Source organism: Panthera pardus, unplaced genomic scaffold (genome assembly GCF_024362965.1).
Source record: "Panthera pardus isolate Hobbes unplaced genomic scaffold, ASM2436296v1 HiC_scaffold_13, whole genome shotgun sequence".
Classification (NCBI taxonomy): domain Eukaryota; kingdom Metazoa; phylum Chordata; class Mammalia; order Carnivora; family Felidae; genus Panthera; species Panthera pardus.
In genome coordinates this window covers 14,286,542-14,312,562 of record NW_026526688.1, presented here as the reverse complement: position 1 = coordinate 14,312,562, position 26,021 = coordinate 14,286,542, and the positions used below count along the sequence as shown (strand labels likewise).

Sequence of the window (26,021 nt, the reverse complement as noted above, 5' to 3'; positions counted from 1 at the left end):
CAAGATGCTTACCTATGTCTAAAATCTTTATTTCTTGGTGGAAGCAGATAAAAAAGGTGGGAAAAAAAAGCACAGTTAGAAAAAGTTTCTAAAAGATAATAATGAGTTGCATACTGAGATTTTAATCATTTGTATGGAAAATCCCCAACTTAAGCAGAAATAACACTGGAAATGAATTTTGCAGGCCAAGGCTTAGCAAATAATTTACAGAATGGGATGATTTTCATCATCACACTTAAATGAACAACGCAAAGCAACAATTTATTACTTTCACCCTTGGTATTATAGCTAATGGGTTAACCCAACTCGTGAACTTGCTTATTGGAAGGTTACAGCCTTAGTTCATTTACTATTATGTTCTGATACTGCAGGGAAATATTTTCTCTCTTAAATTTCAACAGGTGTGAAATAAAAGGCTAACGACCTATACCATGAGGTTATTCTAAAGGGATTTGAAAATCATAGCTCCATCCTATCAGAGCATATAAAATTCCCTGGAATCAGTGAGACATTTTATATCTTGGGTGACTTTATAGTCTATGCTCTTTTATATGGCATAGTATGTATATACGTGCTTTTTCCAACTTTAACCAAGAATCTAACTTCTTTCTAAGGAGAATTTTAAACGTGGGGAAGGTATACTTAAATAATACACTGGTACATCAGATTAAACACTTAAAAAAAAAATAAAGGCATGCTGAGCTTTGGTTAAAATCCCAAATGAAGGGGGTGCCTGGCTGGTTCGGTCAGTAGAGCATGCGACTCTTGATCTCAGGGCTGTAAGTTTGAGCCCCACATTGGGTGTAGAGATTACTTAGAAATAAAATCTTAAAAAAAAAAAAAACCCAATTAAGGAAAGACATACCTGAGTTCCAAAACGCTTGTTACGTTTCCAGAAGGGAATATTCGGCGAACGTAGTTGAAATCCCCTACATACAGACTGCCATCGATCCCACAAGCTAACGCGACTGGAGCCAATAGTTTATTGCCATCGGCTTGACCATTGCAGCTCGGGCATGAGATGCTGCGCCTGCGGCCGTTGCCCATGATGCTACTGACGACCGGAGGCTGTTGGGAGATAAACTGGTTCTCCCCATTTCCCTTGTACAGTATACCTAGAAGACATAAAATGCATTTTTCTTGGGATAAAAAGTACAAAGATGCAAAATTAACCACGCCCACTCTAGAGTTAACTGTACTTCAGTGCTTTGTAGATACAGACTGGGAAAACTCTTCTTTCAAGTTCCAGAGGACAGAACAAAACAAGAACTCAGTCACTTCGTGTAAAATATTATGTGACAAAATACAAAGGATATATACAAAAATCGCGATCCGTTGCGAATTTAAGGAAGGGGCTGGTAAAAGAAACAAAGGATCAACTAGGAAAATGGAAAGCCCTAACTGTCAACATCGGTGCTTCTCAAACGTCGTTGCATACTGGAACGGACTGGGGAGCTAACAAAAAATACTGATGCTCAGATCTCATCTCGAGAGACTCCGATTTAACTGGTCTGGGGGGCAGCCTTTTAAAAAACCCTCCAGACAATCCTAATGTGCGACCAAGTTTGGGAACCATGCTCTCCACCATGTTCTTCAGGGAATACCAAGTTTGCCTAACTGCCGAATGATGTTAAAAATATTATATATTAATCCAATAAAAACTGTGTGCCACAAATATGAATTTCTTCCGAGTTGATCACTGGTTTTGAAAGAGTTAAACATACTTCATAGACGATAAAGTTAGAAAGCATATATTAGACCTCCTTTATACTGCTACGCTACCAAAGAACATTCTTGGTTATTCTCTGATCTGGCATGCGGATGCCCGCACATGCAGTAATTCAAAATTCCAAACGTAACGAAACTATTACGGAGAGGCAATTTATTATTTAAAGAGAATTCTGCTTTAAGGCATGAAAGTGCCAACAATTTTAAGAAGACAAAACGCCAGTCTGCTCCATTATGGTCTTCGGTGGAAATCTGAGACAAAATCGCGAATGAATATTAAACATTTTCATAGTTAGAAACTAGATTTGAGTTGAGATTCTTATCTTATTCCTTTACCATTATTATATATAGATCAATGGTTTCATTTTGGTCTGATGTATACTGGACGGTCAGCTGTTATCACTCCATACATATTTCATGATGCTTCTCAGTGTGTTATTATCTGTATAAACCACCTGCTATTTTGACTTTGGAAGTTGTACATATTATATATTTATTGAACGTTCTCCATTTCGAAGCGGTTCTTCAAGCCAATGCTTATACTTTTTAGCAGATACACTGTTAAAAGAATCAATCCCCAGAAAGAACAAACAGGAAACACGAGAAAGTGTTTTTTCCTCCCACTCTGGGATAATTTTAAAGTGGAGAAGAGATCAGAATCATTATGTTCCTCTTAGAGCTCAGCACGCTTTTAGGTGGATTCTATGATTACTTTTTGAATGCTCTGCTATTTGAGTGATGTAATAATCACAGAACAGTTACATAGAGAAATCAGGAAAGATAAAACAGGTTTATTCAAATTTAAGAAAAATAACCTAAATAAGGCTGGATCATAACAACATATGAAAAGCCTTTTGCCTTAAATATTCAAAGAAGACATTAGTGATACCTAAGATCCCTCTTTCTGTGATTACGTTATTTGACAAGTAGGGAACTACCATTTCCTGTACGAGCCACGTCTGTAATTTTCATCCAAAGAATCCCACCAGTCAGCCTACTTCTCTGCTGAGCCTGATTTATTCAGTCATTACTTTAAACGACTGGTCCTTCATGATCCTCCTCTATTATGACAGAACAAAAAGACGAACATTAGAATATTGACTTTCAAGTTCCAGGTCTGCACAAACACCTGTCACTGTCTCCATTTTTGCCTTCTCGTCTTCTTTAAAACGTGTTCATAGCTCATCCACCTTGTCGTGATTACAAATCACTTTGTTTATTCAATGAGACACGTGTCACTTTGAAAAGCCACCACTTGTCCAACTGTTCTTGGATGAAATGTGAAATCACAATCGGTGTACCCCGGGAATTAGGTTAACACACGTTTAAAAACGACACACGGTGTATAATTTATAGCAGCTTTTGGAGGACAGAATTTGGGGTAGCCCAGTTTTTACATCGGAACTGATATTTTAATAGAAGCGAACCATATATTATGCCGGTAGAGAAAGTGTGTGTGTGTATTTTTATTATATATACACATACGGAATATCTACAACTTTCTCAGATCCACCTCAGGCCTTTCCTGGAGCTCTTTGCCACTGGTTCACGATCTCTTAGTGAAATCCTGGGGCTAACTGGTGGCGAACCGTACCTTACATTCTCACGATGACCAAAACGTTTCTAGAGAGGCTCCCCCCGTTTTGTTTATAAAGAAACTTCTGAAGGAATCCAGCAATCGGTCACCCTCCGTGAAATACGATTTCACCGACTTTAATCAAGAGCAGGCACGAGCACATTCGGCACAGCCTGAAACACCACTGGTCCAGACACCGCCGATGATTAGAGGGAACATACAGAGCGGCCTTCTTGGTTGGGAGTCTCGCTTTCCCCACGCATGCGCCGCACGTGGCACTCGCCGTCAGCTCTGCTCCCCAAGAACCTTCAGGGGGTGCTCACTGAGAGGCAAGCTGACGTCCAGGGCAAAGCTGGAATGGGGACAGAGCTCGGCACTGTAGGTGCTGAGTAGGAAAGGCGTGGAGGGTTTTCCCGGTGTGGTTTTCCTCTTACTATTGGTTTGCTCAGTACTATATTCTTCCAGAGGTAAGGCACCGGGTTCTCAAGCCCTGGCTTAGAAACTACTTTGGATTTAGTACATTCGGAAGCTGAAAATGCACCCGCGTCGGCTCCAACAACAATTTTTTTTTTAAATAAAAAGAACAAGTATCAAAGTAACGTTAATCTGAAAAAGTGACCGTTAATCTTAAACACGTAGTTGTATCACATGCTCCGTTCAAAATTTCGAACCTTCCAAAAACCTCTGCAAAGTCAAAGCTCGATGATTTTTCCAAGACTGTGGCATCTCCTTCTCTGGCTATTTGCAAAGGGAGAGTAGAGAGTTGTTAGACTGACGTGGTTTAGGACCGGTGGCTACAGTAAGTTGCATCAAGGCTCCGCTTTTCTAGAAAAGTGCCCATAAGTTATCTGAGATTGTAGCTGGCGTGTGGGCAAAATGTTAGACACACAGCGAGGACAACAGAAATTGTTTAATATCAATGATATTCTTTATGAGACTATGCTGGTCAAATTTTGTCAAGTAACTGGTCTTTTGGTTTGTGATATCTGATACATGGTTTTCCAGGGCATATTCACCAATAGTGTAAGGCCTACTATAAGGAATACTCTTTTCTCAAATTATTCATGTATTTTTTCCCTCATATTTACAAAGTTAAATAAGAGCATAGGAACCCAGTTTGAGCAAGAGAACAATTTTTTTTCTCACATACAATTTAAGAACTGAAAATAAAAATCGACATACTCAGACTACTTAAGGATTAAGATCTGTTAGAAACATTTTGGTGGGGCGCCTGGGTGGCTCAGTCAGTGAAGTCTGACTTGAGCTCAGGTCATGATCTCACGGTTCGTGAGTTCAAGCCCCGCGTTGGCCCTGTGCTGACAGCTCACGGCCTGGAGCCTGCTTTGGATTTCGTGCCTTCCTCTCTCTTTGCCCCTCCCCCGACTCACACTCTGTCTCTCTCTCTCTCAAAAAACAAACATTAAAAAAATTATCAAAAAAGAGAAATATTTTGGGAAAGTACATGGATTTTTATTTTTTCTTTACTTTTAAAAAAGTCCCCTCCCATTCCTTTTTTTGGTAAACCTTCCTAACGCACTGTGGATCAAGTCATGGACTGACTATAGACGTAGACACTCCTAGAGAATCTGTGGTAGGGACGACCACATAGAGTACTTTCAATGCGGCATTTAAGTCATTTATAATCAAATGGGAAAACTATTTTGGTGACGAATATACGAATGTTTCAAAGTCCACAAGAAGAATGTTAGGTAGTTCCCACTTCAGACTTCTATGGTCTTGGAAACATATATTTTTTCTCCTACTTCTAATCCTACAGCATGCATGGGAAGAAATGTTGCCACAAGCTAATCCATCCGAAGGAAAGCAAGTCAACTGAGAACAAGATCTTACCATTCTGAACGTCCAACACATGATGTTTATCTAATGTCCAACCACCCATGTTGGAAGCGTCTAATTCATAGCCTTGTAAAATGGCGGTCCTCTTTTCCCACAGAGTCAAGTCCAGACATGACTCGTATTCATATCCAACTGAAACTGGAATCAAGACAAATCACAGTTCATCTTAGCTACGGGCAGAGACGCAATGTACTGTTTTTGATAAAACGCCTTTCTTCGTAGTCGTGTTCTAATACTATATTTCTACTCATTTATGAGTAGCGTTTATTTCTATGTGAGAGGATTTGGCCACATAAAAGGTATTTTTCTAAAAAAAAAAAGCGATCTTCAAGTATTATTTTTCTATTGACTTGATAGGAAATTAGTATTTTTTTTCCCCCTCACACCACTTTTTCACAAGGGGTCCACAGCACAAAATGAAGACCAGACTGGGCACCTGGTTAAGTAATCAGATCAGACAAATCAGCCCCGGGTGGTGATCAGATGATAACAACTAAAAATTACATTTTCCATCTGAATAATTATAGTGGTGTAGTTTCCAAGAGTATTCAGTTGTGGAAGACATTTACAATAAGTAAGGTTCAATATAGCAAAAAAGATAGTCTGATTATGGCATCATATTCACGTTACTATCAGAAATGAACAATAACACCAGCAGTAGATTAATGTGAACAAATCACAAATGAGAAGATTCAGAGTCACAATGGAACATGGGTTTTAAATTTGAGACCAAAGCAGAGGGAGAAGTGGTAATTATCTGATTGAACTAATTCAAGCCCAAGGTATATATTAATTTCAGAATAAGAATACTCTCAGGTAAAAACTGGTAGAACAAAAAGCATCCATCGGTTGTTGCTGTTCTTGGGTTGAGTGTGAAGCTATACCATACATACATTTCTTCACATCAATCTTTGATCACACTGTCCCATCATTCAGTGAAACAACTGGTTTACCCGATGTTTTATTTTTTATTATTATTTTTTTCAATATATGAAGTTTACTGTCAAATTGGTTTCCATACAACACCCAGTGCTCATCCCAAAAGGTGCCCTCTTCAATACCCATCACCCACCCTCCCCACCCTCCCACCCCCCATCAACCCTCAGTTTGTTCTCAGGTTTTTTTTTTTAAATTTTTTTTTTCTTAATGTTTTTTATTTATTTTTTTGAGACAGAGAGAGACAGAGCATGAGCGGGGAAGGGACAGAGAGAGAGGGAGACACAGAATCCGAAACAGGCTCCAGGCTCTGAGCCGTCAGCACAGAGCCCGATGCGGGGCTTGAACTCACAGTGTGAGATCATGACCTGAGCCGAAGTCGGACGCTCAACCGACTGAGCCACCCAGGCGCCCCTGTTCTCAGTTTTTAAGAGTCTCTTATGCTTTGGCTCTCTTCCACTCTAACCTCTTTTTACCCGATGTTTTAAGAATGTCATTGCACTGAATTGACTCCTTCTAGTCAAAAGATCTGAGATAATTTCTGAACACAAATATTGTCTATATCCTCTCAAATACCCTTGTGAGCTGAAAGCACCCGAATTGTCAGATACGGAAAACATCAAAAAGGATAAGGAAAGCTATGGAGACAAAGTTGTGAGGAAAAAAAACGAGAAGAGGAAGGAGAACAGTAAGGAAGGAGAACATGGGAGAAAAGGATGGGACACCGTGGACTGTCATTCAGAACATTTTCTCATGTATAATTTCAGCCAGAAAAAAGGGATGCTGTCTCATCATATGGAAATACACTCCGTTTTCCCATGGTAGGTCTCAACCAACCAGCTTAGAACTCCCCACGGACAATCTTACTGCCTTCCCATCTGTTTGTCCATTGAGTTTCGTGGGTGATTTGTTAGTTCTGACTTCAAGATAATATCATATTAGTTCTGACTTCAAGATAATTTTTTTTTGGCTGAAAATATATTGATAAGGAACTTACCAACAGCTTCAGATAGACCATAGACCTTTTGATTATACGCATCTGTTTTATCCCATATAAAAGTATAGGCCAAGTTTGGCGAGGCAGGAAACCACTTCTGAAAGAGTCTTCCAACGACAGCCACCATAAGGTGAACCTTCATTAAATTAAATGGTATAATAGACTGGGTCATGGTGATCTTGAGAACTGACTTATAGCCTGCAGCTCTGGAACTCAAGTAGGAAAGTTTCAGATCTGTTCCTGGAATTGTAGTTTCTTCATGGAGTACCTAGGTATGAAAAAAGCGGAAGCTTAAAACTGCGATCATGGATAACTATTAGGTAAAAGAGATTCCACAGGGGCACCTGGGTGGCTCAGTCAGTTGGGTGTCCGACTTCAGCCCAGGTCACGATCTCGCCGTCCGTGAGTTCGAGCCCCGCGTCGGGCTCTGTGCTGACAGCTCAGAGCCTGGAGCCTGTTTCGGATTCTGTGTCTCCCTCTCTCTCTGACCCTCCCGCATTCATGCTCTGTCTCTCTCTGTCTCAAAAATAAATAAATGTTAAAAAAAAAAAATTAAAAAAAAAAAAGAGATTCCACAGAATTGAGACGAACAACTAAAATAAGACATCAAAGAGTTGCTCTTCACAAATACACATCTGAGCTGTGACTTTATTCAATAATTATAGATAACTCTGCCGCCAGCCCGATTTCTCTCCTCTTAAAAGCTTCTTGTCATTTATTTTGAGTTAATCATACCTCAGGTGCTATTCCTCACACGGAAGTCACTGTAACTGCTCCATCGGGCTGACATGCACTGACTTGTTGGCCTATAGTCACAGCCGATTCTCACTAACCCATCTTTCACCCCCATCACCCTGGAGAATTAGAGCAGACATTTGTAAGATGGCTGGCTTAGAGCAGGGATGTGGTGTAGGCCAAAGATCTGGCCTCCGCCAGCTGGCTCATTTAGGGCTGAAACCTGGGCCTGTAGCCTCAGCAGCTGACTGGTCACAGCCTAGAAAGACAGGAGCGATAACAAAACAAGAGCAATTCGTTTGGGTTAAATTGTAGCAAATTCCACATCCATGTGGAAAGGTAACAGAACGATAGCAAGTTCAGGATGGCAGATGGACTAGTATTTCGGAGCTGCATCAATTTCTCCCTAGAAAACAACTAATGCGTTACTGAATGCACAGGCAAGACACTCAACGTATCCTTTTCGAGTTGAAGCTGGACTGTAAAAAGTTAAAATAACCACCTGCCTATGAATGATCTCCTTTACAAATTGGTAAAAATCACATTCTTAACCCTCCAGCCTACCCATCGATGTGACTGGCTCCATGAATGCTAACAAAGGCATACTGACATAGGCCAAAACATTAATTGTTTTGAAAATATATTTTACGTCGTGTGTAAAATCTTTCCAGACGGTTCAGATGCTGATTAGGAAGCACCTATTAGTTTGGTTACTAATGATCACTCTTCCCAGGTTTACCACAAGACACATATTGCAAAGTGCACAAGGCCATTTATGCTCAAGGATCCGCACCAGGAAGTCAACACTTTCTCTACTAAGAATTAAGTTAACACTCGCAAAGCTTTCCTCATATTGTCCTATCAAGCTTCTTTGTTCAGACAGAAAGCACTACCTGATTGTGTTAGAAAAATCTCAGAATGGCGATCCAGTGGTCAGCGGCATTTAGCTCCTCTCGCGTGGAACAGCTAGGATTGATGCTTAGCTGTCGCCTCTGAGTTTTAATGACTTAAGTGGAACCCACGACAGTGAGGTTGTGGTGGTCAGTTTCAGTATAAACAAGCAGCACAAAAGAGTGGGCTAAGCAAACTTCCATGCTGGCCCGTGAGCCAGTGTTGGCATGAAGAGAGATGTGAGGCAATTTAGCGGATCAAGAAGGCATCGCTACGCTCTCACAGATATTGTTCCTATTTATTACAAGTGGGGTTTTCCTTCCCAACTACGCCAACGGATTCCGGCCACGGACTGTCTCAGGCAAAATAGTTTACGGACATACAGAAACTTTCCAGAGCTTTGTTAGACTCAGGGAGACCATTACATTTAAGATCGACAGCATTGTTGTGTGGCTGTAGGCTACAGGATGTATAATGGAAATAGAACTCATTGTTCTTCTATCTTGGGGGTGAAATGCCAATAGGTGAGCTTGAAAAATAGATTCTGTGACTCTTGAATGGCTCTGAAAATGTAAGTGATCGAACCCTAAGGCATATGATTTGTTTCCTCTTATTTCCAAAATAATTTCTCATAAATCTGGTAGGTTTTCTATACATAAGGCAGTCCTTTCCTTAATTAATATATATTTCCTGTGATCTTCTAGAGGCTGCAAGATATCATATGTTATTCTTATCTTAATAATTGATTACTATCTTTGTCATCATTAACCTACTTCCATGGAACAAATATCTGTAATCTGATTCATTAAAACATGTGTTTCTCCTATGTAATTTAACTTGACCATGTTATTTTGCATTAGAGGGAAAAGTAAATCTAGCCAGAGTGGAAAAAATCAACCATTAAGCCTATTTTTTTTTTTTTTTTTTTTTTACCAGCTGTCTGATCTGTAAGCCTCATTCTTCACCCCATTACATATTCGGTTAGAAAGCGCAATAAAACTAAAAAAACGGAGTAAAATTACGAACACAAAGGCTTACTTTCTCTAATTTTGTTATTGTTCTTATTTTGTTTGATAATACATTAATGAGTATTTTATTTTATAATAAATAAATACAATTATTTATCCAGTCAAAAAAAAAAAAAAAAAAGAGATACATCCTGTCACTTCTACCTTCCAAATCTCAGTCTAATCTGCTTCCTCTTCTCTAGTACCATTGTGCGTGTTGGGCACCTTCTGTCTCAGTGCTGGACGTGCATGGAAATACAGCGAACACTAGTCAGTTCACCGATTCGTCTGTTTCCTTCTAGCAATTACACGTTTTGTCACTTGAGTTAGCTTTAGAGAAATCTGAAAAAATGCCATGGGCCCCCCGGTTCCATATTGCCTAAAGAATTCAAGGTCTCCACTGTATGGTAACCTGGCCCCAGGCTTTCCCTTTATATGCCCTACATTTAAATGGTCCATCAGCTTTAATACGACATTATTTGGTTTTACCACCATGTGGTTGCTTACACATTTTCTTCCATCTGGAATATCCTTTCCCTCTTTTGAAGGTCAACCTCCTCAGTGATGCTTGTTTTTGGCTTCTTTGGGAATGGACCCCTCTTGAACTTTCAGAGTTCTTTCAAATCTCGATCACACTTTAGAGTGGCAAGAGCCATGCCTTACTAATCTTTTTATCCTAGTAGAGTACCAGGTACACATTAGACTCTCAGCAAATTTCTACCAAATGTTGGTTGACTGTTTGATGGAATGGGGAAAAGAACCCTTCATGTATTCTTGCAACTGTTGACTACCTGCAACCCATTTCAGTGACTCGGTTTGCTGAAAGTTTGCCCCCTATAGACAGACAGACACTGCTTCAAGGTTAAATCTATTTAAGGACTGGCAAGGAGCTCAGCCTGACTGCACGATGACCCCTGGGAGGAAGCACTACAGTGCATAAGGCTACAGTGAATTTCTAATAAAAGCTTCAGCCCAAAGTTCGCCTGGTTACGCAGCATATCATCCAGGGGTCTCTTCTGCATCATAGTTGCCTGTGAAAGTTCTCCTTACCTGTTATCCTGGACCTTCTCCGCTCGTCTCCTCTGCTCTCTATCTGTACTCCCTCCCTGGGGGTTCTTTCTCATCCTATGCTTTATGTTCATCCGTAACACTGATGACCCCCAGGTTTAGTATCTTTCCTTCCAACCTCTCCCCTGGACTCCGCTCGTACATGTCCCCTCCTTACACCTTCCACCCTAACCACCTTTGTTCAAGGCACCATCTTTTCTCCTACTTACTGAGACTGTCTCCCACCTGGTCTCCTTATTTGAACCTTTCCCCAATATAAAATATTCTTAGTAGGGGCTCCTGGGTGGCTCAGTCGGTTAAGCGTCCGACTTCAGCTCAGGTCACGATCTCGCGGTCCGTGAGTTCGAGCCCCGCGTCGGGCTCTGGGCTGATGGCTCGGAGCCTGGAGCCTGCTTCGGATTCTGTGTCTCCCTCTCTCTCTGCCCCTCCCCCGTTCATGCTCTGTCTCTCTCTGTCTCAAAAATAAATAAATGTTAAAAAAAAAAAAAAATATTCTTAGTGTAGCAATGACAGTGATCCTTTTAAGAAGGAAATCGGCAACTGTTACCGCTCTACTCTAAAGCTTCCAACAGCTTCCAATGACTCAAAGTACACACACGGTCCTTAACCGTGCCACCATCTTCAATGACTCCGGGTTTGGGTGTCACTCCTTCACTCAAGCCCTACCCGCTGGCCTCTTTGCCGTTCTGTGAATAGGCCAAGCACGCTCTTCCCTCGGAGCTTCTGACCTTGCTCCTTACGCTGTCTGGAAGACCCTTCTAACTACTCTTTCACTTTCTTTAAGTTTCAGCTGAAATATCAACTTATCAAAGAGATCCTCCCGGACCACCCTTCGTAAAATGGCACCCCCAACCGTTTTACCTTTGAAAAATAAGTCTTATTCATCACCTGACATACATTTGTCTGTGTGTTGTCTCTCCCCCCTTTTAGCTGGCAAGCTCCCTGAGGGCAGGCATTCATCTGATTGGCTTACTGCTTCATCCCATTCTAACACCGCCTGGTGCAGAACAGGTATTCAATAAAGACTTGAAGAATGAATGTGACAAAGCGGCTGTGTGCTGCTGTTATTTGACAGACCACATATTTTTACTTGGCTATTTACGAATAAAGTCCACTATTATCGTACCTAATGTCCTATCTTTAAAACCTCAAAATTATTTCCTTTTAAAAAACATTTATGTATTTACTTTTGAGAGACAGAGAGAGAGAGAGAGAGAGAGAGAGTCTACAAGGGAGGGGCAGAGAGAGAGGGAGAGAGAATCCCAAGCAGGATCCATACTATCAGCACAGAGCCCTATGTGGGATTCAATCCCAGAAACCTGGGATCATGATCAGAGCCGAAATCAAGAGTTGGACCCTCAACCAACTGAGCCACCCAGGTGCCCCAAACTGAAAATTATTATTATCTAAAAAAAATTGTTTTTAACATTTATTCATTTTTGAGAGACAGAGAGAGACAGAGGGGCAGAGAGAGAGGGAGACACAGAATCCGAAGCAGGCTCCAGGCTCCGAGCTGTCAGCACAGAGCCCGAACGCACGAGCCATGAGCACGTGCCCGAACGCATGAGCAGCGGGGCTCGAACGCACGAACCATGAGATCATGACCCGAGCCAAAGTCGGATGCTCAACCGACTGAGCCACCCAGGTGCCCCTCAAAATTATTTTTAACTGAAAACAAATAGGAAGGAAAAAAAATCTCCAGATATTTCAGTAGATAAAAGGAATAGTGACAGTATGGCTATTTTTTTAAAAGTTAGTGTTCTTTTTTTTCCTGAGGAGAATAGGCTTTGTTATAAATTATTAGAACTTAAGACCTAATATCAAGCTTTTTAGGTAAAAATATCTTGCGACAATTAATAAATATTTGCTGCTAAAAATCAAAAAGTCATCTGTTCTGAAACATTTTTTACTTACAATTATAATAAAACATTAAGTTACTGAGAATAATGACCATAATTAATTGTTACCATGTCCATCAGGAGGTCAGGAACATACAGGTACCAAAAGCTTTTTCCAGTGAGTGCATGAGCAAAGACGTTATCAGCTAGTTGAGTTTAAGCTGTTTTTCTATTTGGCTACAACCAGTAAATATATACACATATAGTATAGCCTGAACAAAAAAGTATTTTGAATAGATCTTTAAGAAATAACTAGATATCCTACTACAGTGTTATATATTCTAGCGCGCGCGCACACACACACACACACACACACACACACATCCCACATTCTATGTTTCATTCTACAGAATATTTAGGATTGTGCTGGAATTCTGCAACCCTTTTTAAAGATTCTTGGGACACTGCACGATCTGAAAGACGGTTTCCTTAAAAAGGACTGCCTGCTAGAATATTCTACCTGTGTTTCGGGAATTATAGGGCTGTCTTCAGGAGATGATCTGAAAAAGGTGGATAAAGGAGAGGACACGATGATAGGATTTGGCCTCACAAATCCACTCAGGTCACAGCTGGGAATGTCATTCTCTTCCTTCTTCATGACCAGGGTATCCATCACATAAAAGACATTCCATGGAATCCACACCGTATGATACTGAGTGAGGAATGGGGAGCGTTCAAATACCAAAGTCAGGGACGCCCCTCCATTTGCCACCAGGTCAAACCTAAGAAAAAACAAGATTGCTCAGTGAATTATCTGGATCCCATACAGCTTCCAACAACACTCAACTGCATAAATAAATATGCCTTATAAAGATAACCGATTTCCCCCCAACTTTTATATCATAGGGTTTCAAATCTATAAGAGTATGCAAATAATTACACAATGAATACCCATATACCCTTTACTTAGACTTAGCAATTCATTAACATTTTCCCGTATCCGCTTTATCTGTCTACCTATCTACTCTCTTTTTCAGAACCATCTGAGCTTATGAAATATCACTTCGAAATATTTCAACAGGAACCTTCGAAGACAAAGAAAATTCTACAAAATCACAACACTGTTACCACGTCTTGGTAAATGAGCTCAACTTTTTTATTTATCTTTATTTTTTAAAAAATTTTTTTTAACGTCTATTCATTTTTGAGACAGAGAGAGACAGAGCATGAACGGGGGAAGGTCAGAGAGAGAGGGAGACACAGAATCTGAAACAGGCTCCAGGCTCTGAGCTGTCAGCACAGAGCCCGATGCGGGGCTCGAACTCACAGACCGCGAGATCATGACCTGAGCTGAAGTCGGACACCCAACCGACTGAGCCACCCACACGCCCCATGAGCTCAACTTTTAAAGCACTGTGTGAGCCTGTGACTTTAAGTCTGTGTCATGTGCACCGTCACCGATTTCTGGAGTCTAAAAGTTGTCGCAGTTCTATATTAAATGAACAATAACACACATTGGGTCAAATAAGAATGCCTAGTTTTTATACTGAAACTACTTCAAGAAAAGACAGTGCAGTGGGACTAACTCACATTCCATCCTGGCGGGTAATAGTATATCCATATTCTGGGTAATGGAAAAACGAGACATTTACTCCAATGAGAGGAGTTCCGTCAGCAGTTAGTACTTGGCCTCTGATGACGGATGCAAGGCTGTGGGAAAAGGAGAAGAATCAGAATGAGCGTTCGTCTCCTCAGGCCAACAGTACCATGATTTAGAGCTAATTCATCCTAAGGATAAAATAACACTATCACCCACGCTTGTTATTCCCCCAAACCAGACCTGAAATACTCCCAAGACAATGTCCCTTTTAATTCGGTGCAATTCACATTCTCTAAATGCCTGGTGTTTACCCTGGGCTTTTAATTTGTTGTAATCTGGTTTTTGGAGAGTTATCAAGACCAATAATTTAGAGATGAATTTTTTAAATTATAAGCTGCGCTTTTTCATAAGTCATCTATCTGGCGCTTACATGAAGAAAAGTATACCTTCCAATTAATTCCAAGGCAATCCGTAAATCTGCGGGGACCAAGGAGTACAAGATTTAAAGGGGCAATAAGGCACATTTGTGGAACAACTTTTAATCAACTGCTGGGTCTAACTGCATTAATGCTGTTAAATTACTGCAGATCCAGGAGTTCAGCGTAAATCATCTTCTTTTACTCAGTGAGACACAAGACACCTGCTTTCACTTACTGGTTTATTTTCAGGTCATTACTGCTCTGTAAAGCACCAAACAGCTTATGCAATCTTACTGTGATGCCGTTAGCAGTTCCATTACATTAATTCATAATTTATATTATTTAGCGAGCTCAGCTAAAAAAAAAAAAAAAAAGCTCACTTCTGCTTTGCCTTTTGGGGTCTTTTCACTGCTTCTTTTGAAACATTTCCAACCGCGCTAACAAAATCAACTAGTTAAATGAAGATTTATCGACTCCTTAATGGGATGTCCCGTTATGGCTCGGATACTGAAATTGACAAAGTATGTGAACTGTGTCAAAAATGCTTGAAACGCGAAGTTTGGTGAGGAATTTGCCGAAAGAGGAAAAAGTGCATTAAAAGAAAAAGCACTTTCCTCAGATTCGGTCATCAGCATTTCGTAAAACGTGCACGTAACTGCTGATAACAACACTACGCATCTATGTAAGGAAAAAACAAAACGCATTAACCTCTTATTGAAAGGACTTTCTCCAGGTAGGACATGGGTGCTGTCAGACCCTATGAGAAAGCTGATTCGATCATAGAAGGACTTGGCAGCCTGCTGCGGGGGGGACTGTAAGCTTTGGCTGATGACATCCTGAGGGTCAGGCAGCCCATGGCAGTAAGGCTGGTTTTGGCAGGAACTCTGTAAACAGCAATCAGGATCCATGCAGTCAACGAGCCCATCTGCAGAGAGAAGCGGAAGCCAGTGAGAGAACTCCTCTTTTAATCTGTGACTAACGTTTCGCGCGCTACGTTTTGTTTGTTGGTTCGTTTTCTTTCGTATCAGATGAATCTCCGCCCCCACCCCCACCCCAGTTGACAGTAATTTCTATGAGGCCTACTTTTTGGAAACGGATGAAATATGAATACGATATTTGCAGCTGCTTTCACGCAGAGTAAGTGTTTAGATCGGACAAGACGGATTCTGATTAAGAAATTAAAAATGACTGATTAGAACAATCCATTAGTAGCTTGAAAGGATATAGATTATTTTTAAGTATAGTTACTGAAGCCTTCTATATTTTAGAGAAAACGTACCAGGAGTTAACACAGTGAGCGCGATTGGTGAATGGATAGGAAACTGCTTAGGGAGAAGTTCTAAAATTTGGGAAAGGGCCAGAAAGTGAAAGTCTGTGAAATGAAGCAAACACAAATCAACATAAAACGGATGAGATTAGGCAACCATCTTTCAAGGAAACAGCTTTCCCAAGGAAGGTGAAGTGTGTTCCAAATAAGATTAAGGCAACTCTCAAATTTTAAACAGGATCCTGGGCCCCTGGTATGTCTCTGCTAAAATGGAGGTGTTACTTTAAAATGTGGCAAATGTAAATACGCCATAATATTATAAATGATAAGAAGCCTATCAGAAAAGAAAACTGACCCGCAGTGTTGGTGACATGAAAAGTGTAGCGGGTAGAAAGAATCTGCTAGTGCCTTCTCCAGGAACATCAAAAGGAAATGACATTCAATGCCCCATGTAAGTATTTTGCTTGAAACATATAAACCAACTCATCAGCGGATAAGAGTGTCAGGTTATGATGATTTGGTGACATTATCCCTTAAGATCATTCTTTCACTGGCCAGCTGATACATGAATTGTGATCTGCTTGGCAATTACATGTTTCAGCACAGAGTAATAAAATATTAGTTTCTGAAGACTTTAAATCATTCTTGGGAGATCAAATGGCCTTAAAAATCTTTAAACCCAGGTATCAGGTCTTTGTGTGACCCTATTATGACAAACTCAGTCGAAAATATCTAGTTGACCTACGTATTTTATTTACACGAGTGTTTTTTAGTAACTTTTATTTTCAAAAAAAACACACTAGCCATTTGTTTTTGCTTGAAGACACTCTTATTAATAGAATGTAAGTTTTCCCCTCCATTATCTGACAGCAAATTGGGACAAAAGAAAAGAGACTAAACTGAGTCATGTTGCCCAGTCTAAAAGTATGTCAACAGCGACACAGTAAGGTCAGAAACCAAAGACGAGGGGTCCTGGATCAATGTCCTTTTTTTTCCCTAAGTTTATTTATTTGAGAGAGAGAGAGAGAGGGAGAGAGACAGAGAGAGAGAGAGAGAGACAGAGAGAGCAGAGGAAGGGCAGACAGAGAGGGAAAGAATCCCAAGCAGGCTCTGTGCTGAGAGCCCCACTCGGGGCTCAATCTCATGAACAGTGAGATCATGACCTGGGCAGAAATCAAGTCAGTCGCTTAACCAACTGAGGAGCCCAGGTGCCCCCTGGATCAGCCATTTTGCACACCTGAAGCAGAAGGTAGGGAACACTTGTGATTTCTCCTAATACTCCCTTCTGTTTCTTTGGGCAACAGCTCTACGTAGTCATTTAGGTGTCCATCCCTCCCTCCCTGTCCACGCGCATTTCCCCCTTCATGTTTGGTTCAGAAATGTTTGGTTCAACCGAACTTGCTGAGCTGGAGTAAATTTCAGGAACTGTCTGCAGGTCCTGTCCCCCGCGCCCCACCCCCCCCCCACCTCCTCCCAGGCTTGAAGCTGTACGGCTGTGAGGTTGGGGTGACTGCATCCCTCCAGCTGCCAATCCAGGAGAACCTGGTTCGGAATGCAGCCATTCAAGAAGCAGAGCCAAGAGCTGGAGACAAAGACAATAGGTCACAGTGGCATCTTTAAGGTTTTTACAACAGGCTGGACTGGAGCTCCTGGGCTTTTCAGGTGCAGAGGCCAAGCTATTTTCTTCTTCTTTATGCCTGTTCAGGTTAGATTTTCTGTCACTTACAACTGAGAAAGATCTAGTTTATCTAGAGACAGTAACTAAAAGTCTGTTCACTATTTTCTTTGTAGCTGAAAAACAAGCCGAATACACAAATACTTGAATTAAATTTATAGTGTTGGGCTCCTTTCACGTTAGTATTTGAATTGCTTTGTTAACCACAATGAGTCACAATGAGTCAGAATTTCTGATAGGCAGATCTTCTTATGTATTGTTTCCTTGTGATAGTTACATTTTTATGCAGATGTCCATCATGTTTTTTAAAGATGCATTCATTATTTGAAAGGGCAGTTTTAGTCCTTTGATAAAAGTTTTAAATCATATTTTAAGAAAATCAAATTAAACTGAGCTTTGAAATTTTATATAAATTTATCAAAATGCCACTTTCTTGGCCAAAAGGCCATGAAGATGATAAATGTCTAAATATTTCTCCACACTTTTGGAAGAAAGATAAAACTATGCTTATAGGCTTACTTTTCGTGAAGACATAATAATGCAACACGTTGTATGTATTTTTCTCTCAAAGAAAGAGAAGCAGTTATTAAGACTCAGATTTTTATAGTAGACGATTGAACTGTTGTCTCAGTATCATTTCTGGCTTCAAAAAAAAATTAAAAAGTAAAACCCTTCCAGAAACAATTCATGATTATATATTGAGATTTTATAAGGAATCTTAAAAAAATTTGTTTTAAATGTTTATTTTTGAGAAAGAGAGAAGGACAGAACACGAGTTCTGAAGGGCAGAGAGAGAGAGGGAGACACAGAATCTGAAGCAGGCTCCAGGCTCTGAGCTTTCAGCACGACACGGGGCTCGAACCCATAGACCGTGAGATCATGACCTGAGCCGAAGTTGGATGCCCAACCAACTGAGCCATCCGGGCGCCCCTTATAAGGAATCTTTAATTACGTGTTTTATGATCTATTTCAGAGTTCTCACTCCATGACTTTTGAGTGGGTGTGCATATGCTTGGGAGAATCATTTTACACAAACATTTTCTATTCTTGCAAATTTTTCCCTTACGTTCATCCTTTAGCTTAGAAAGAGATTACTCACTTGGAAGAGAAAGTACTTCCAATTATTGTATTTTATCTCCATGAATCTTGAAAAATAAAGGTTAACTGCCCCTCATCCTTTCCTTCCTGACACTATTCCCCCAGTGTCTTCCTTTAGGCAATAAATGGTACAGTTGCCCAAGAAGAATACTCAAATTTAGCCATTCGTCTTTGTTAGTTTACGAAAAGCAAATGTACATCTGTTATGTAGTCTGCAGGTCATAAAACTGCATGAGATTGACACCTTCTGAACTAATCAGTTGGAAATGCATTTTTACAAGCCTCTCTGCTAACATCAATCAGAGAAGGAATCTCATTTTCAACAGCCAAGATGCAGGGACACACAGTTTGTTATTCTTCTGCAGAGTTTATCAGTAACTTGCCCAAGCAACTGACGGATGGTTATGAATCTGGCTCCCTATAACTTGGGAGAACATTTGTCATTCTTTGTACTTACACAGGTAGGGCTATCTAGTACAACTAAGTTGATTACCCACTTGCCCAAATGTACAGGGTAGTAAAATTGTCTTTGTGGAATAGCTTCTCAAAATCATTGAGATTCCAGGTAGTATCAGGAATATTAGGTCAGCTTAAATTTGTATTCGTGTAGACATCATCTCTAATAGAATTAATCATAAAAAAATCTAAAGAAAATCAGAAGTTCTCAAAACCCACTGAATAACAACTTCAATTATCTGCTTACATTATTATTCATCATTATTATTCATTATTATTATACATTATTATTCAATTATCTGCTTTACATTAAAGCAGATAATTTAGTTTATGCTCTGTCCACTCAATCCTGAAAATTCTTGCTTGGTTATCATTTTAAAACATGTTCTCATCTTACCTTAGGCTTCCATTGCACTGTAACAGTGGGTGGCAAACTTACTTTGCAAAGGGCCAGAGAGTGAACAATTTAGGCTTTGTTGGCCATGCAGTGTCCCACACCGTTCAGCCCCACCTTTATAGAGCGAAAGCAGCCATAGACATTTATGGAAATGAAAAGGGTGTGTTCCAATAAAACTTTATTTACAAATATAGGCTTTGGCCCAGAGGTCATAGTTGGCCACCCTCTGGTCTTGCTTTAATGTTTCTACCCCAGCCTATTTCCTCGTGCTCTTCAAATCATTCTTGACATTGTCTTGGGCGAATTTAGACAATACATACTTTGTCAGATTATTAAAACTTCTGATTCCAAGTCTCTTCCTAGGTTACTTCTATGCTGGCTTTAACCTGCTTATCAAAACTCACTTTCTTCTTTCAGCAGCTATGGATACTTGAACCTGTTTTTTTTTTTTTTTTTTTTTTGCCTTGGTTTATTTTTTTTAATTAATTTATTTTTTAATATGAAATTTATTGTCAAATTTGTTTCCATACAATACCCAGTGCTCATCCCAACAGGTGAATCTCCTTTTAATGAATTTTCTGTTTTTACTCAAAAGATAATGTCCACCGCCCCTCCCTACAATATTAGGAAGCCCCTTTCCCCCCATCCAAGTTAGAGGTAGAGGTAGAAATTATAAATTAAGATATAAATTATTCTGAGGGAATTTACCCATAGACTTCAGAATTTTTGAAGTGTCTGGGTCTACCTTTCATTACTTTCCTAAGTCACCATTCTGTGAAACGCATGAAATTCGTTTATGACAGAACTGGGATCATGTTTGTGTCTCTGTCTATTCTTGTTGTTCTTCTGTATCAGTGGTCTCTTCACGGGTTTGGTCTCTATGTTCGTGTGTCTCCAGGCTGATCATTCTTCTGCACTTCAAATCTCCAAACTGCCTTCCAGATATTTCCTTTTGGATATTACACAGGCATCAAAAACTTAGTGCATCTAAAACACATCTAATCTTCTCTAGATGTGCTGCTTTCTTCTGTATTTCCTAGTCCGGTGAATGAGCCCATCATCTATCCGTCCAGTCTCTCCAAGTAGAAACCTGAATGTCATCCTTGACTCCTCCCTTCCTTTTTCTCTGCACTGAGTCAATTACCAGGTCCTTCTTTCCTTCACCCCAAATATCTCTCGAATCAGTCTCTTTCCATTTCCTAGAAACCAGCCTTCAAGCCACCATCGTGGTCCCTTGACAAGATCTCCACGACATTTTCATTTCCCAATTTCCAGGCGTGTCCCAACTCCTCATTCTCTACACTTCAGTCTGATGGTTTCCTCTGCCTGGAGACCTTGACCTCTCTCTACACCCTCACCCCCAGGCCCTTCTCCCAATTGCTTCAGCCAGCAGCTCAGACAATGGCTTGGGAAGCCCCTTGAGAGCTGATGGAGCCCGCCATCGTATCCCCAGTATCTAGTACCCTTCTTGGCACTAAGTCAGCGCACAATGTTTTTCTGGAAGGAAGGGAAGAATGGATTCGGTTCCTACCGATAATTAGATTGAAACAGGTCAAAATGATGTCTTAAAGGGGAAGCAGAGACACCTTCCGGTCTTATTTGCTCACCCTTCTCTAACCCCCAGTACTATGCTAATCCTTGAATTCTGGTTTCTTTTCTTACCCCAACAGTTATTATTTTAAAATAGAGGTCTTGATTAATTGGACATTAACCAATCCACACAGTTATAAAAAGCATTAGAAGAAACGTATGAAACACTACGTATAATCTTACAAAGGAAAAGGCCCTATTTATTTTTGAAGACACACAGCCCAGAATTCATAAAAAGATAAACCTTATAAAAATCTGCCTCCTACCAAGGAAAACTTCTGCATGATGAAAGATACCTAACATCTGCAACACACCCAACAAAGAATTTGTTAAGTAGCATCTACCAAAATACTCCTAAAAATTAAAAAAAAAAAAAAAAGTCAAACAACTAACAGGAAGAAAACGGGCCAGAGAAATAAATAAACAATTAGCAAAAGAGGAAACACAAATGGCCAAGAAACATAGATAAGGATCATCAATCTAGCCAGTAATTAGAACAATGCAAATGAAATTAATAAAGATGGGAGTCACTTTCACCTGTCAGACAACATTCCTATTTTTCACTTGTTGGACAGTTTTGTTTCTGTACAATGATCACCTGCAGACCGTGGGCACAGAGAAATAAGCACTCTCCTTCCGATGAAGCGCATAGCAGCGAAACCCACATGCGAGGCAATTTGGCCACGAAAATTAAAACGTTTAAACACCCCTCCACCTAGAAATTTCGCTTCTTAACATCTGCCCAAAAGAAATATTTGTACATTTACATAAGGATTTATATGCAGGTACACACACACACACACACACACACAGATTCACTACAGACTTGTCTTTATACTAAGAGCGAAAAAAACCCCAGCAACACGAGGTTATGGCTAACACTTATCACAAACGGAGTAGTGGTAACATTAGTGACTACAGCTGTGTTTCTCTTACATAGACTAAGGTACGCCTCTTCGTACTTACTGGCTGAAAAAAAATCTCTAGGATTCTTTGGCAGAATCAAATTTAGGATAGCACTAATCCCACTTAATTTTAAAACCATAAATGTGCCTATAAATTCGTGGAAGAAGGAGCAGAAATATGCACAGCAAGTTGCTGACAGCAGTTAACCATTTTGGCAATGAGAAAGCACTGTGTGTATACTATGGTTACTACCAAAAAATTAATTCGTTAATGCAGAGGTTTTTTTTTTTTTTTTAAGTTTATCCTTTATTTTGAGAGAGAGCGTGAGTGGGGGAGGGGCAGAGAGAGAGGGAGTGAGAGAATCCAAAGCAGGCTCTGCACCGTCAGCGCAGAGCCCGACGTGGGGCTCGAACCCACGAAGCTGCGAGGTCATAACCTGAACTGAAAACTGAGAGTCCGACGCTTCACCGACTGGGCCACCGAGGTGCCCTCTGCAGAGGTTCTTAGGGTGGAGACGTGTAGCACGCAGACCGGAGACCTGTTTCTGGAGAGGTCCCGTGCACTGCCCGTTTCTACATCGCGAAGCCTGACGTGGCAGCCGCCGGTAATGGCTGTGAAACGAGGGTGGACTTGGAGTTTCAGCCTGTGTGCCTCTGGCTTTCCTCCGCCTCGAAAACTTACTCAGGGATCGTGGGAAAACCTCATGTTTCTCGTTCACTATCAGGAAGCTACCGGGAGCTTGGCTTCGAAGGGTACAAGCTGGGCTTCTCTTTCCTTGAATGTGATTCGCTTTGCTCTAAAAATTCGGTGGGGAGTGAAAGGGTTCAGACAACCTGAGACTCTCCTAGAGTCTTTCAAACTCATACTAATTTGTCCCCCAAATCATGATCCACCAGGAAAATACATTTTAATGCTCTGAGACTCTGAATGCCGTTCTGTGTTCTGATATCTGGAATCTTTTCGGGAAGTACTTATGATCTCCTGTAATCCTTTTTTTTCCCTCTTCCCTTTTCTTGCCTCTCTTCCTCCCTCCCTCCCTTTTTCTTCTTCTTCCTCTACTTTGTTTTTTTCATAGCTATAGATAATTTTTTAACGTTTATTTATTCATTTTGAGAGAGAGTACGAGCAGGGGTGGGGAAGACAGAGAGGGAAAGAGAATCCCAAACAGCCTCTACAGTGAGCAGTGCCCAATGTGGGGCTCGAACTCACAAACTGTGAGATCATGACCTGAGCAGAAATCCAGAGTGGGACACTTACTCGACTGAGCCACCTGGGCGCCCCTCTTCTTTATTAAAGCCATTTCCCCCCTTTCTTCCCACTTCTGTTGCTCTCTCTTTTATTTATTTAATTTTTATTTGAATATGTGTTTGGAGAACACAACAGTCTCATCTTCCTGCTAGAAGTCTTTAAGATTCTATTTTCAAACATTTCCTATTTTCGTTTGGTAATCTCCAAACTTAGACGGCTCCTGGCCGTTCATCAGATTCCTTCTGCTGCTTACATTAACATTTCATTCATTCTTCCACTTCTGTTTTTAGGGCCAGCACACTCCTACATTTCCTTGCAGTCTGAACCTTTCCTTTGTATTCTCTCTCTCATTACTGTTTTTATCTTTCCAATTTCTGACTAACCTCCACTGAGTTGTGCTTTCCTCTCCATTATCATCAGCCTCCACTTAAAAAAACAAAACAAAACAAAACTAACCTGTTCCAGGTACCTCTTCCTGACACATCCCCAGAAAGTCATACTTCTGAAGGACAAAAAACCAAAAAAACTCTACCTACAAGTAAGTCGCATCACTGCTGACATTGTATTTTGGCATATCACTATTCTTGCATAAAGTTTAGTAGTTCTGTGCCCTCAGTCACCCAGTCTCTAAGAGAAGACTTGAGTCCCATGCTGTAAGAACCCACAGGGGACCTATCCACTAGAGGACCAGACAGGGAAGCAAGATGTCGGAGGGAACTCTAGTTAGGAAGATAAAAACATGGTAACAACTGCTAGAGATCACATATTTTGGAGAAATCACCTTGTTCAGAAGTATCTTGAGTTTCTATGAAGGTAGACAGAATTGCCTTTGGCAAGGTGTTGGCATTCCGAGGCTTGCATAGTGGGCTCACGCTATGGGGAGCCGTTTAAAATCGAGAAACCAGGGGCGCCTGGGTGGCTCAGTCGGTTGAGTGTCCGGGTTCGGCTCAGGTCACGATCTCACCATCTGTGAGTTCGAGCCCCGCGTTGGGCTCACCGCTGTCAGCTCAGGGCCTGCTTTGGATCCTCTGCCCACCTCTCCCTGCCCCTCCCCCTGCTCTTCCTCTCAAAAATGAATAAACATTAAAACAAATCAAATCAAATCAAGAAAGCCTCTACTGAGTGAGATTCTCAATGGGTACGCTAGGTAAGGGCGAGGATGCTTATCAAAGTATGTAGGGGGAGCCGGAGAGCTGCTTTGCCAATCTTGGGCATGGAAAGCCCTGACTTTCCTCGTTCTCGAGTGAGAAGGCTATAATTTGGAGGGGGGCAGGGGGGGAAAGAAGGAGAAAAAGAGTAGAAGAAGATCCTTCCTGAGATGAACAGGAATCTATTCGTTATATGAAATAGTTATTGGTGCATATTCCCTGGTTATCCTAAAACTAAATGCTGTGGACAGCTATTAATATCCGTGTAGTGGAATCTGTTCCTTCTGTCTATCCAGCATCCACACCCCTCTCTCTTCTGGGGACAGAATCTCAACTTTCCTTTGGGCAGGGGACATACTTCGGGCCGATGAGGGTCAGGCTCACACCCAGGCCGCAGTAACCACCGAACAAGGTTGTCTCCTTGTACTGGGGTTATCATGCTGTGCAATGTAAACCTAGAGCCGCTGGGGGTCATTCCGGGGAAGACACAGTCAGACAGTGGTACCACCGTGGCACGGAGCAGAGCTGACAGATGAATTAGCCCAGACTTCTGTTACCATTGTGTCAACACCCAGGTGCAGTGATCTCTGAGTTTTTCAGTGATATAAGCTAATTAAGTTTTTCTTTTTTAAAAGCTTAGGTCCGTTTGAGTGGAATTTCTATCACGTGCAACCAAAGAGTCTTTCCTGGTGACAATAAGGAATGCAAAGGCTATCCCAGCGGAGGGGAAGGTGAAAGCCTAGGGTACAGCCCGTGTTCCACAGCGAGGGGCCGTTTCAGAGGCTAATGGAGACACTCCAGAACCTATGGAATGAGGCAAAACAGGGTCCTGGTCTGACACCCCAGCCCAGGTCGCGCAGCACTTCAGGGCGACCCGTTCCCAGCTCTTCACCTGTCCTCTCTCTGATCTTAGCAACTTCACCATCAGAGCGAGTTCTGGGATAGGAATGGGCAACGGCTGAGCCCGAGGGAGGTTAACTTTGCAGGTGAAGGAAGCGTCGGAGAAGTCTTCGTAAGCCAAGGCCGGCCATGCACTGCTGATCCTTTGCTCGGAAAGCTTCCTCAGCGAGGGCAGGATCTAGTGTCGTGGTTTCCAAAGTGTGTACACGCTCCATTAGGAGATGTTATGCACAATTACCGGTCCAGCGACCATTCATTTGTCACTTCCACCGGGTGACTTAAAAATCTTCCATTCCACTGCCTGCCTTTGTCCAGAAGATCTTCCCTAACAACCTCTGTTTGATACCTGGAGCTAGATTTGAGAAGCATGTTGGGGAGGAGCCTGGTTGACCCCATTAAGAGTTGGGATCTTTGTCAGGGCCTGTACTGTAGGTAAAACACTGCCCTTAGTTCTAAAAGGCAGGTGGCCTTACATGCATGACAAGTGTTTGAGCCTTAAAGAAACCGGGTCCAACCGAACAGGAGAGTCACCTCCCACGACCGTGTGGGTGTCAGGGGAGTGGCTAAAGATAGATTCCTGCAACCCATTTTATTGGTAGTCTCTTCCTTCCGGGCCTCCTGAAGAATTCTCTCATAAGACTGCAGTCTCTTATGCATCTTAGAGACATAAAGGGGCAGTCGGGC

The 26,021-nt window shown here is 41.3% G+C and overlaps 1 protein-coding gene across 19 annotated transcripts in view; it reads right to left on the bottom strand.

Annotated features, from left to right (window-relative positions):
- TENM3 (teneurin transmembrane protein 3) overlaps positions 1-26,021 on the bottom strand; it is a 1,270,502-nt gene that overhangs the window by 49,333 nt on the left and 1,195,148 nt on the right. For 13 of the 19 annotated variants that reach the window (XM_019422144.2, XM_019422148.2, XM_019422147.2 and 10 more), the window contains 7 exons: positions 15,361-15,577; positions 14,224-14,343; positions 13,154-13,415; positions 7,095-7,362; positions 5,156-5,299; positions 866-1,115; positions 13-33 (listed from right to left, as the gene is read on the bottom strand). In XM_019422144.2, coding sequence (XP_019277689.1) covers positions 13-33; positions 866-1,115; positions 5,156-5,299; positions 7,095-7,362; positions 13,154-13,415; positions 14,224-14,343; positions 15,361-15,577 — 1,282 coding nt within the window. The remainder of the gene's footprint in view (positions 1-12; positions 34-865; positions 1,116-5,155; positions 5,300-7,094; positions 7,363-13,153; positions 13,416-14,223; positions 14,344-15,360; positions 15,578-26,021) is intronic. The other 6 variants (XM_019422152.2, XM_019422151.2, XM_053900819.1 and 3 more) reach the window with 1 other exon arrangement.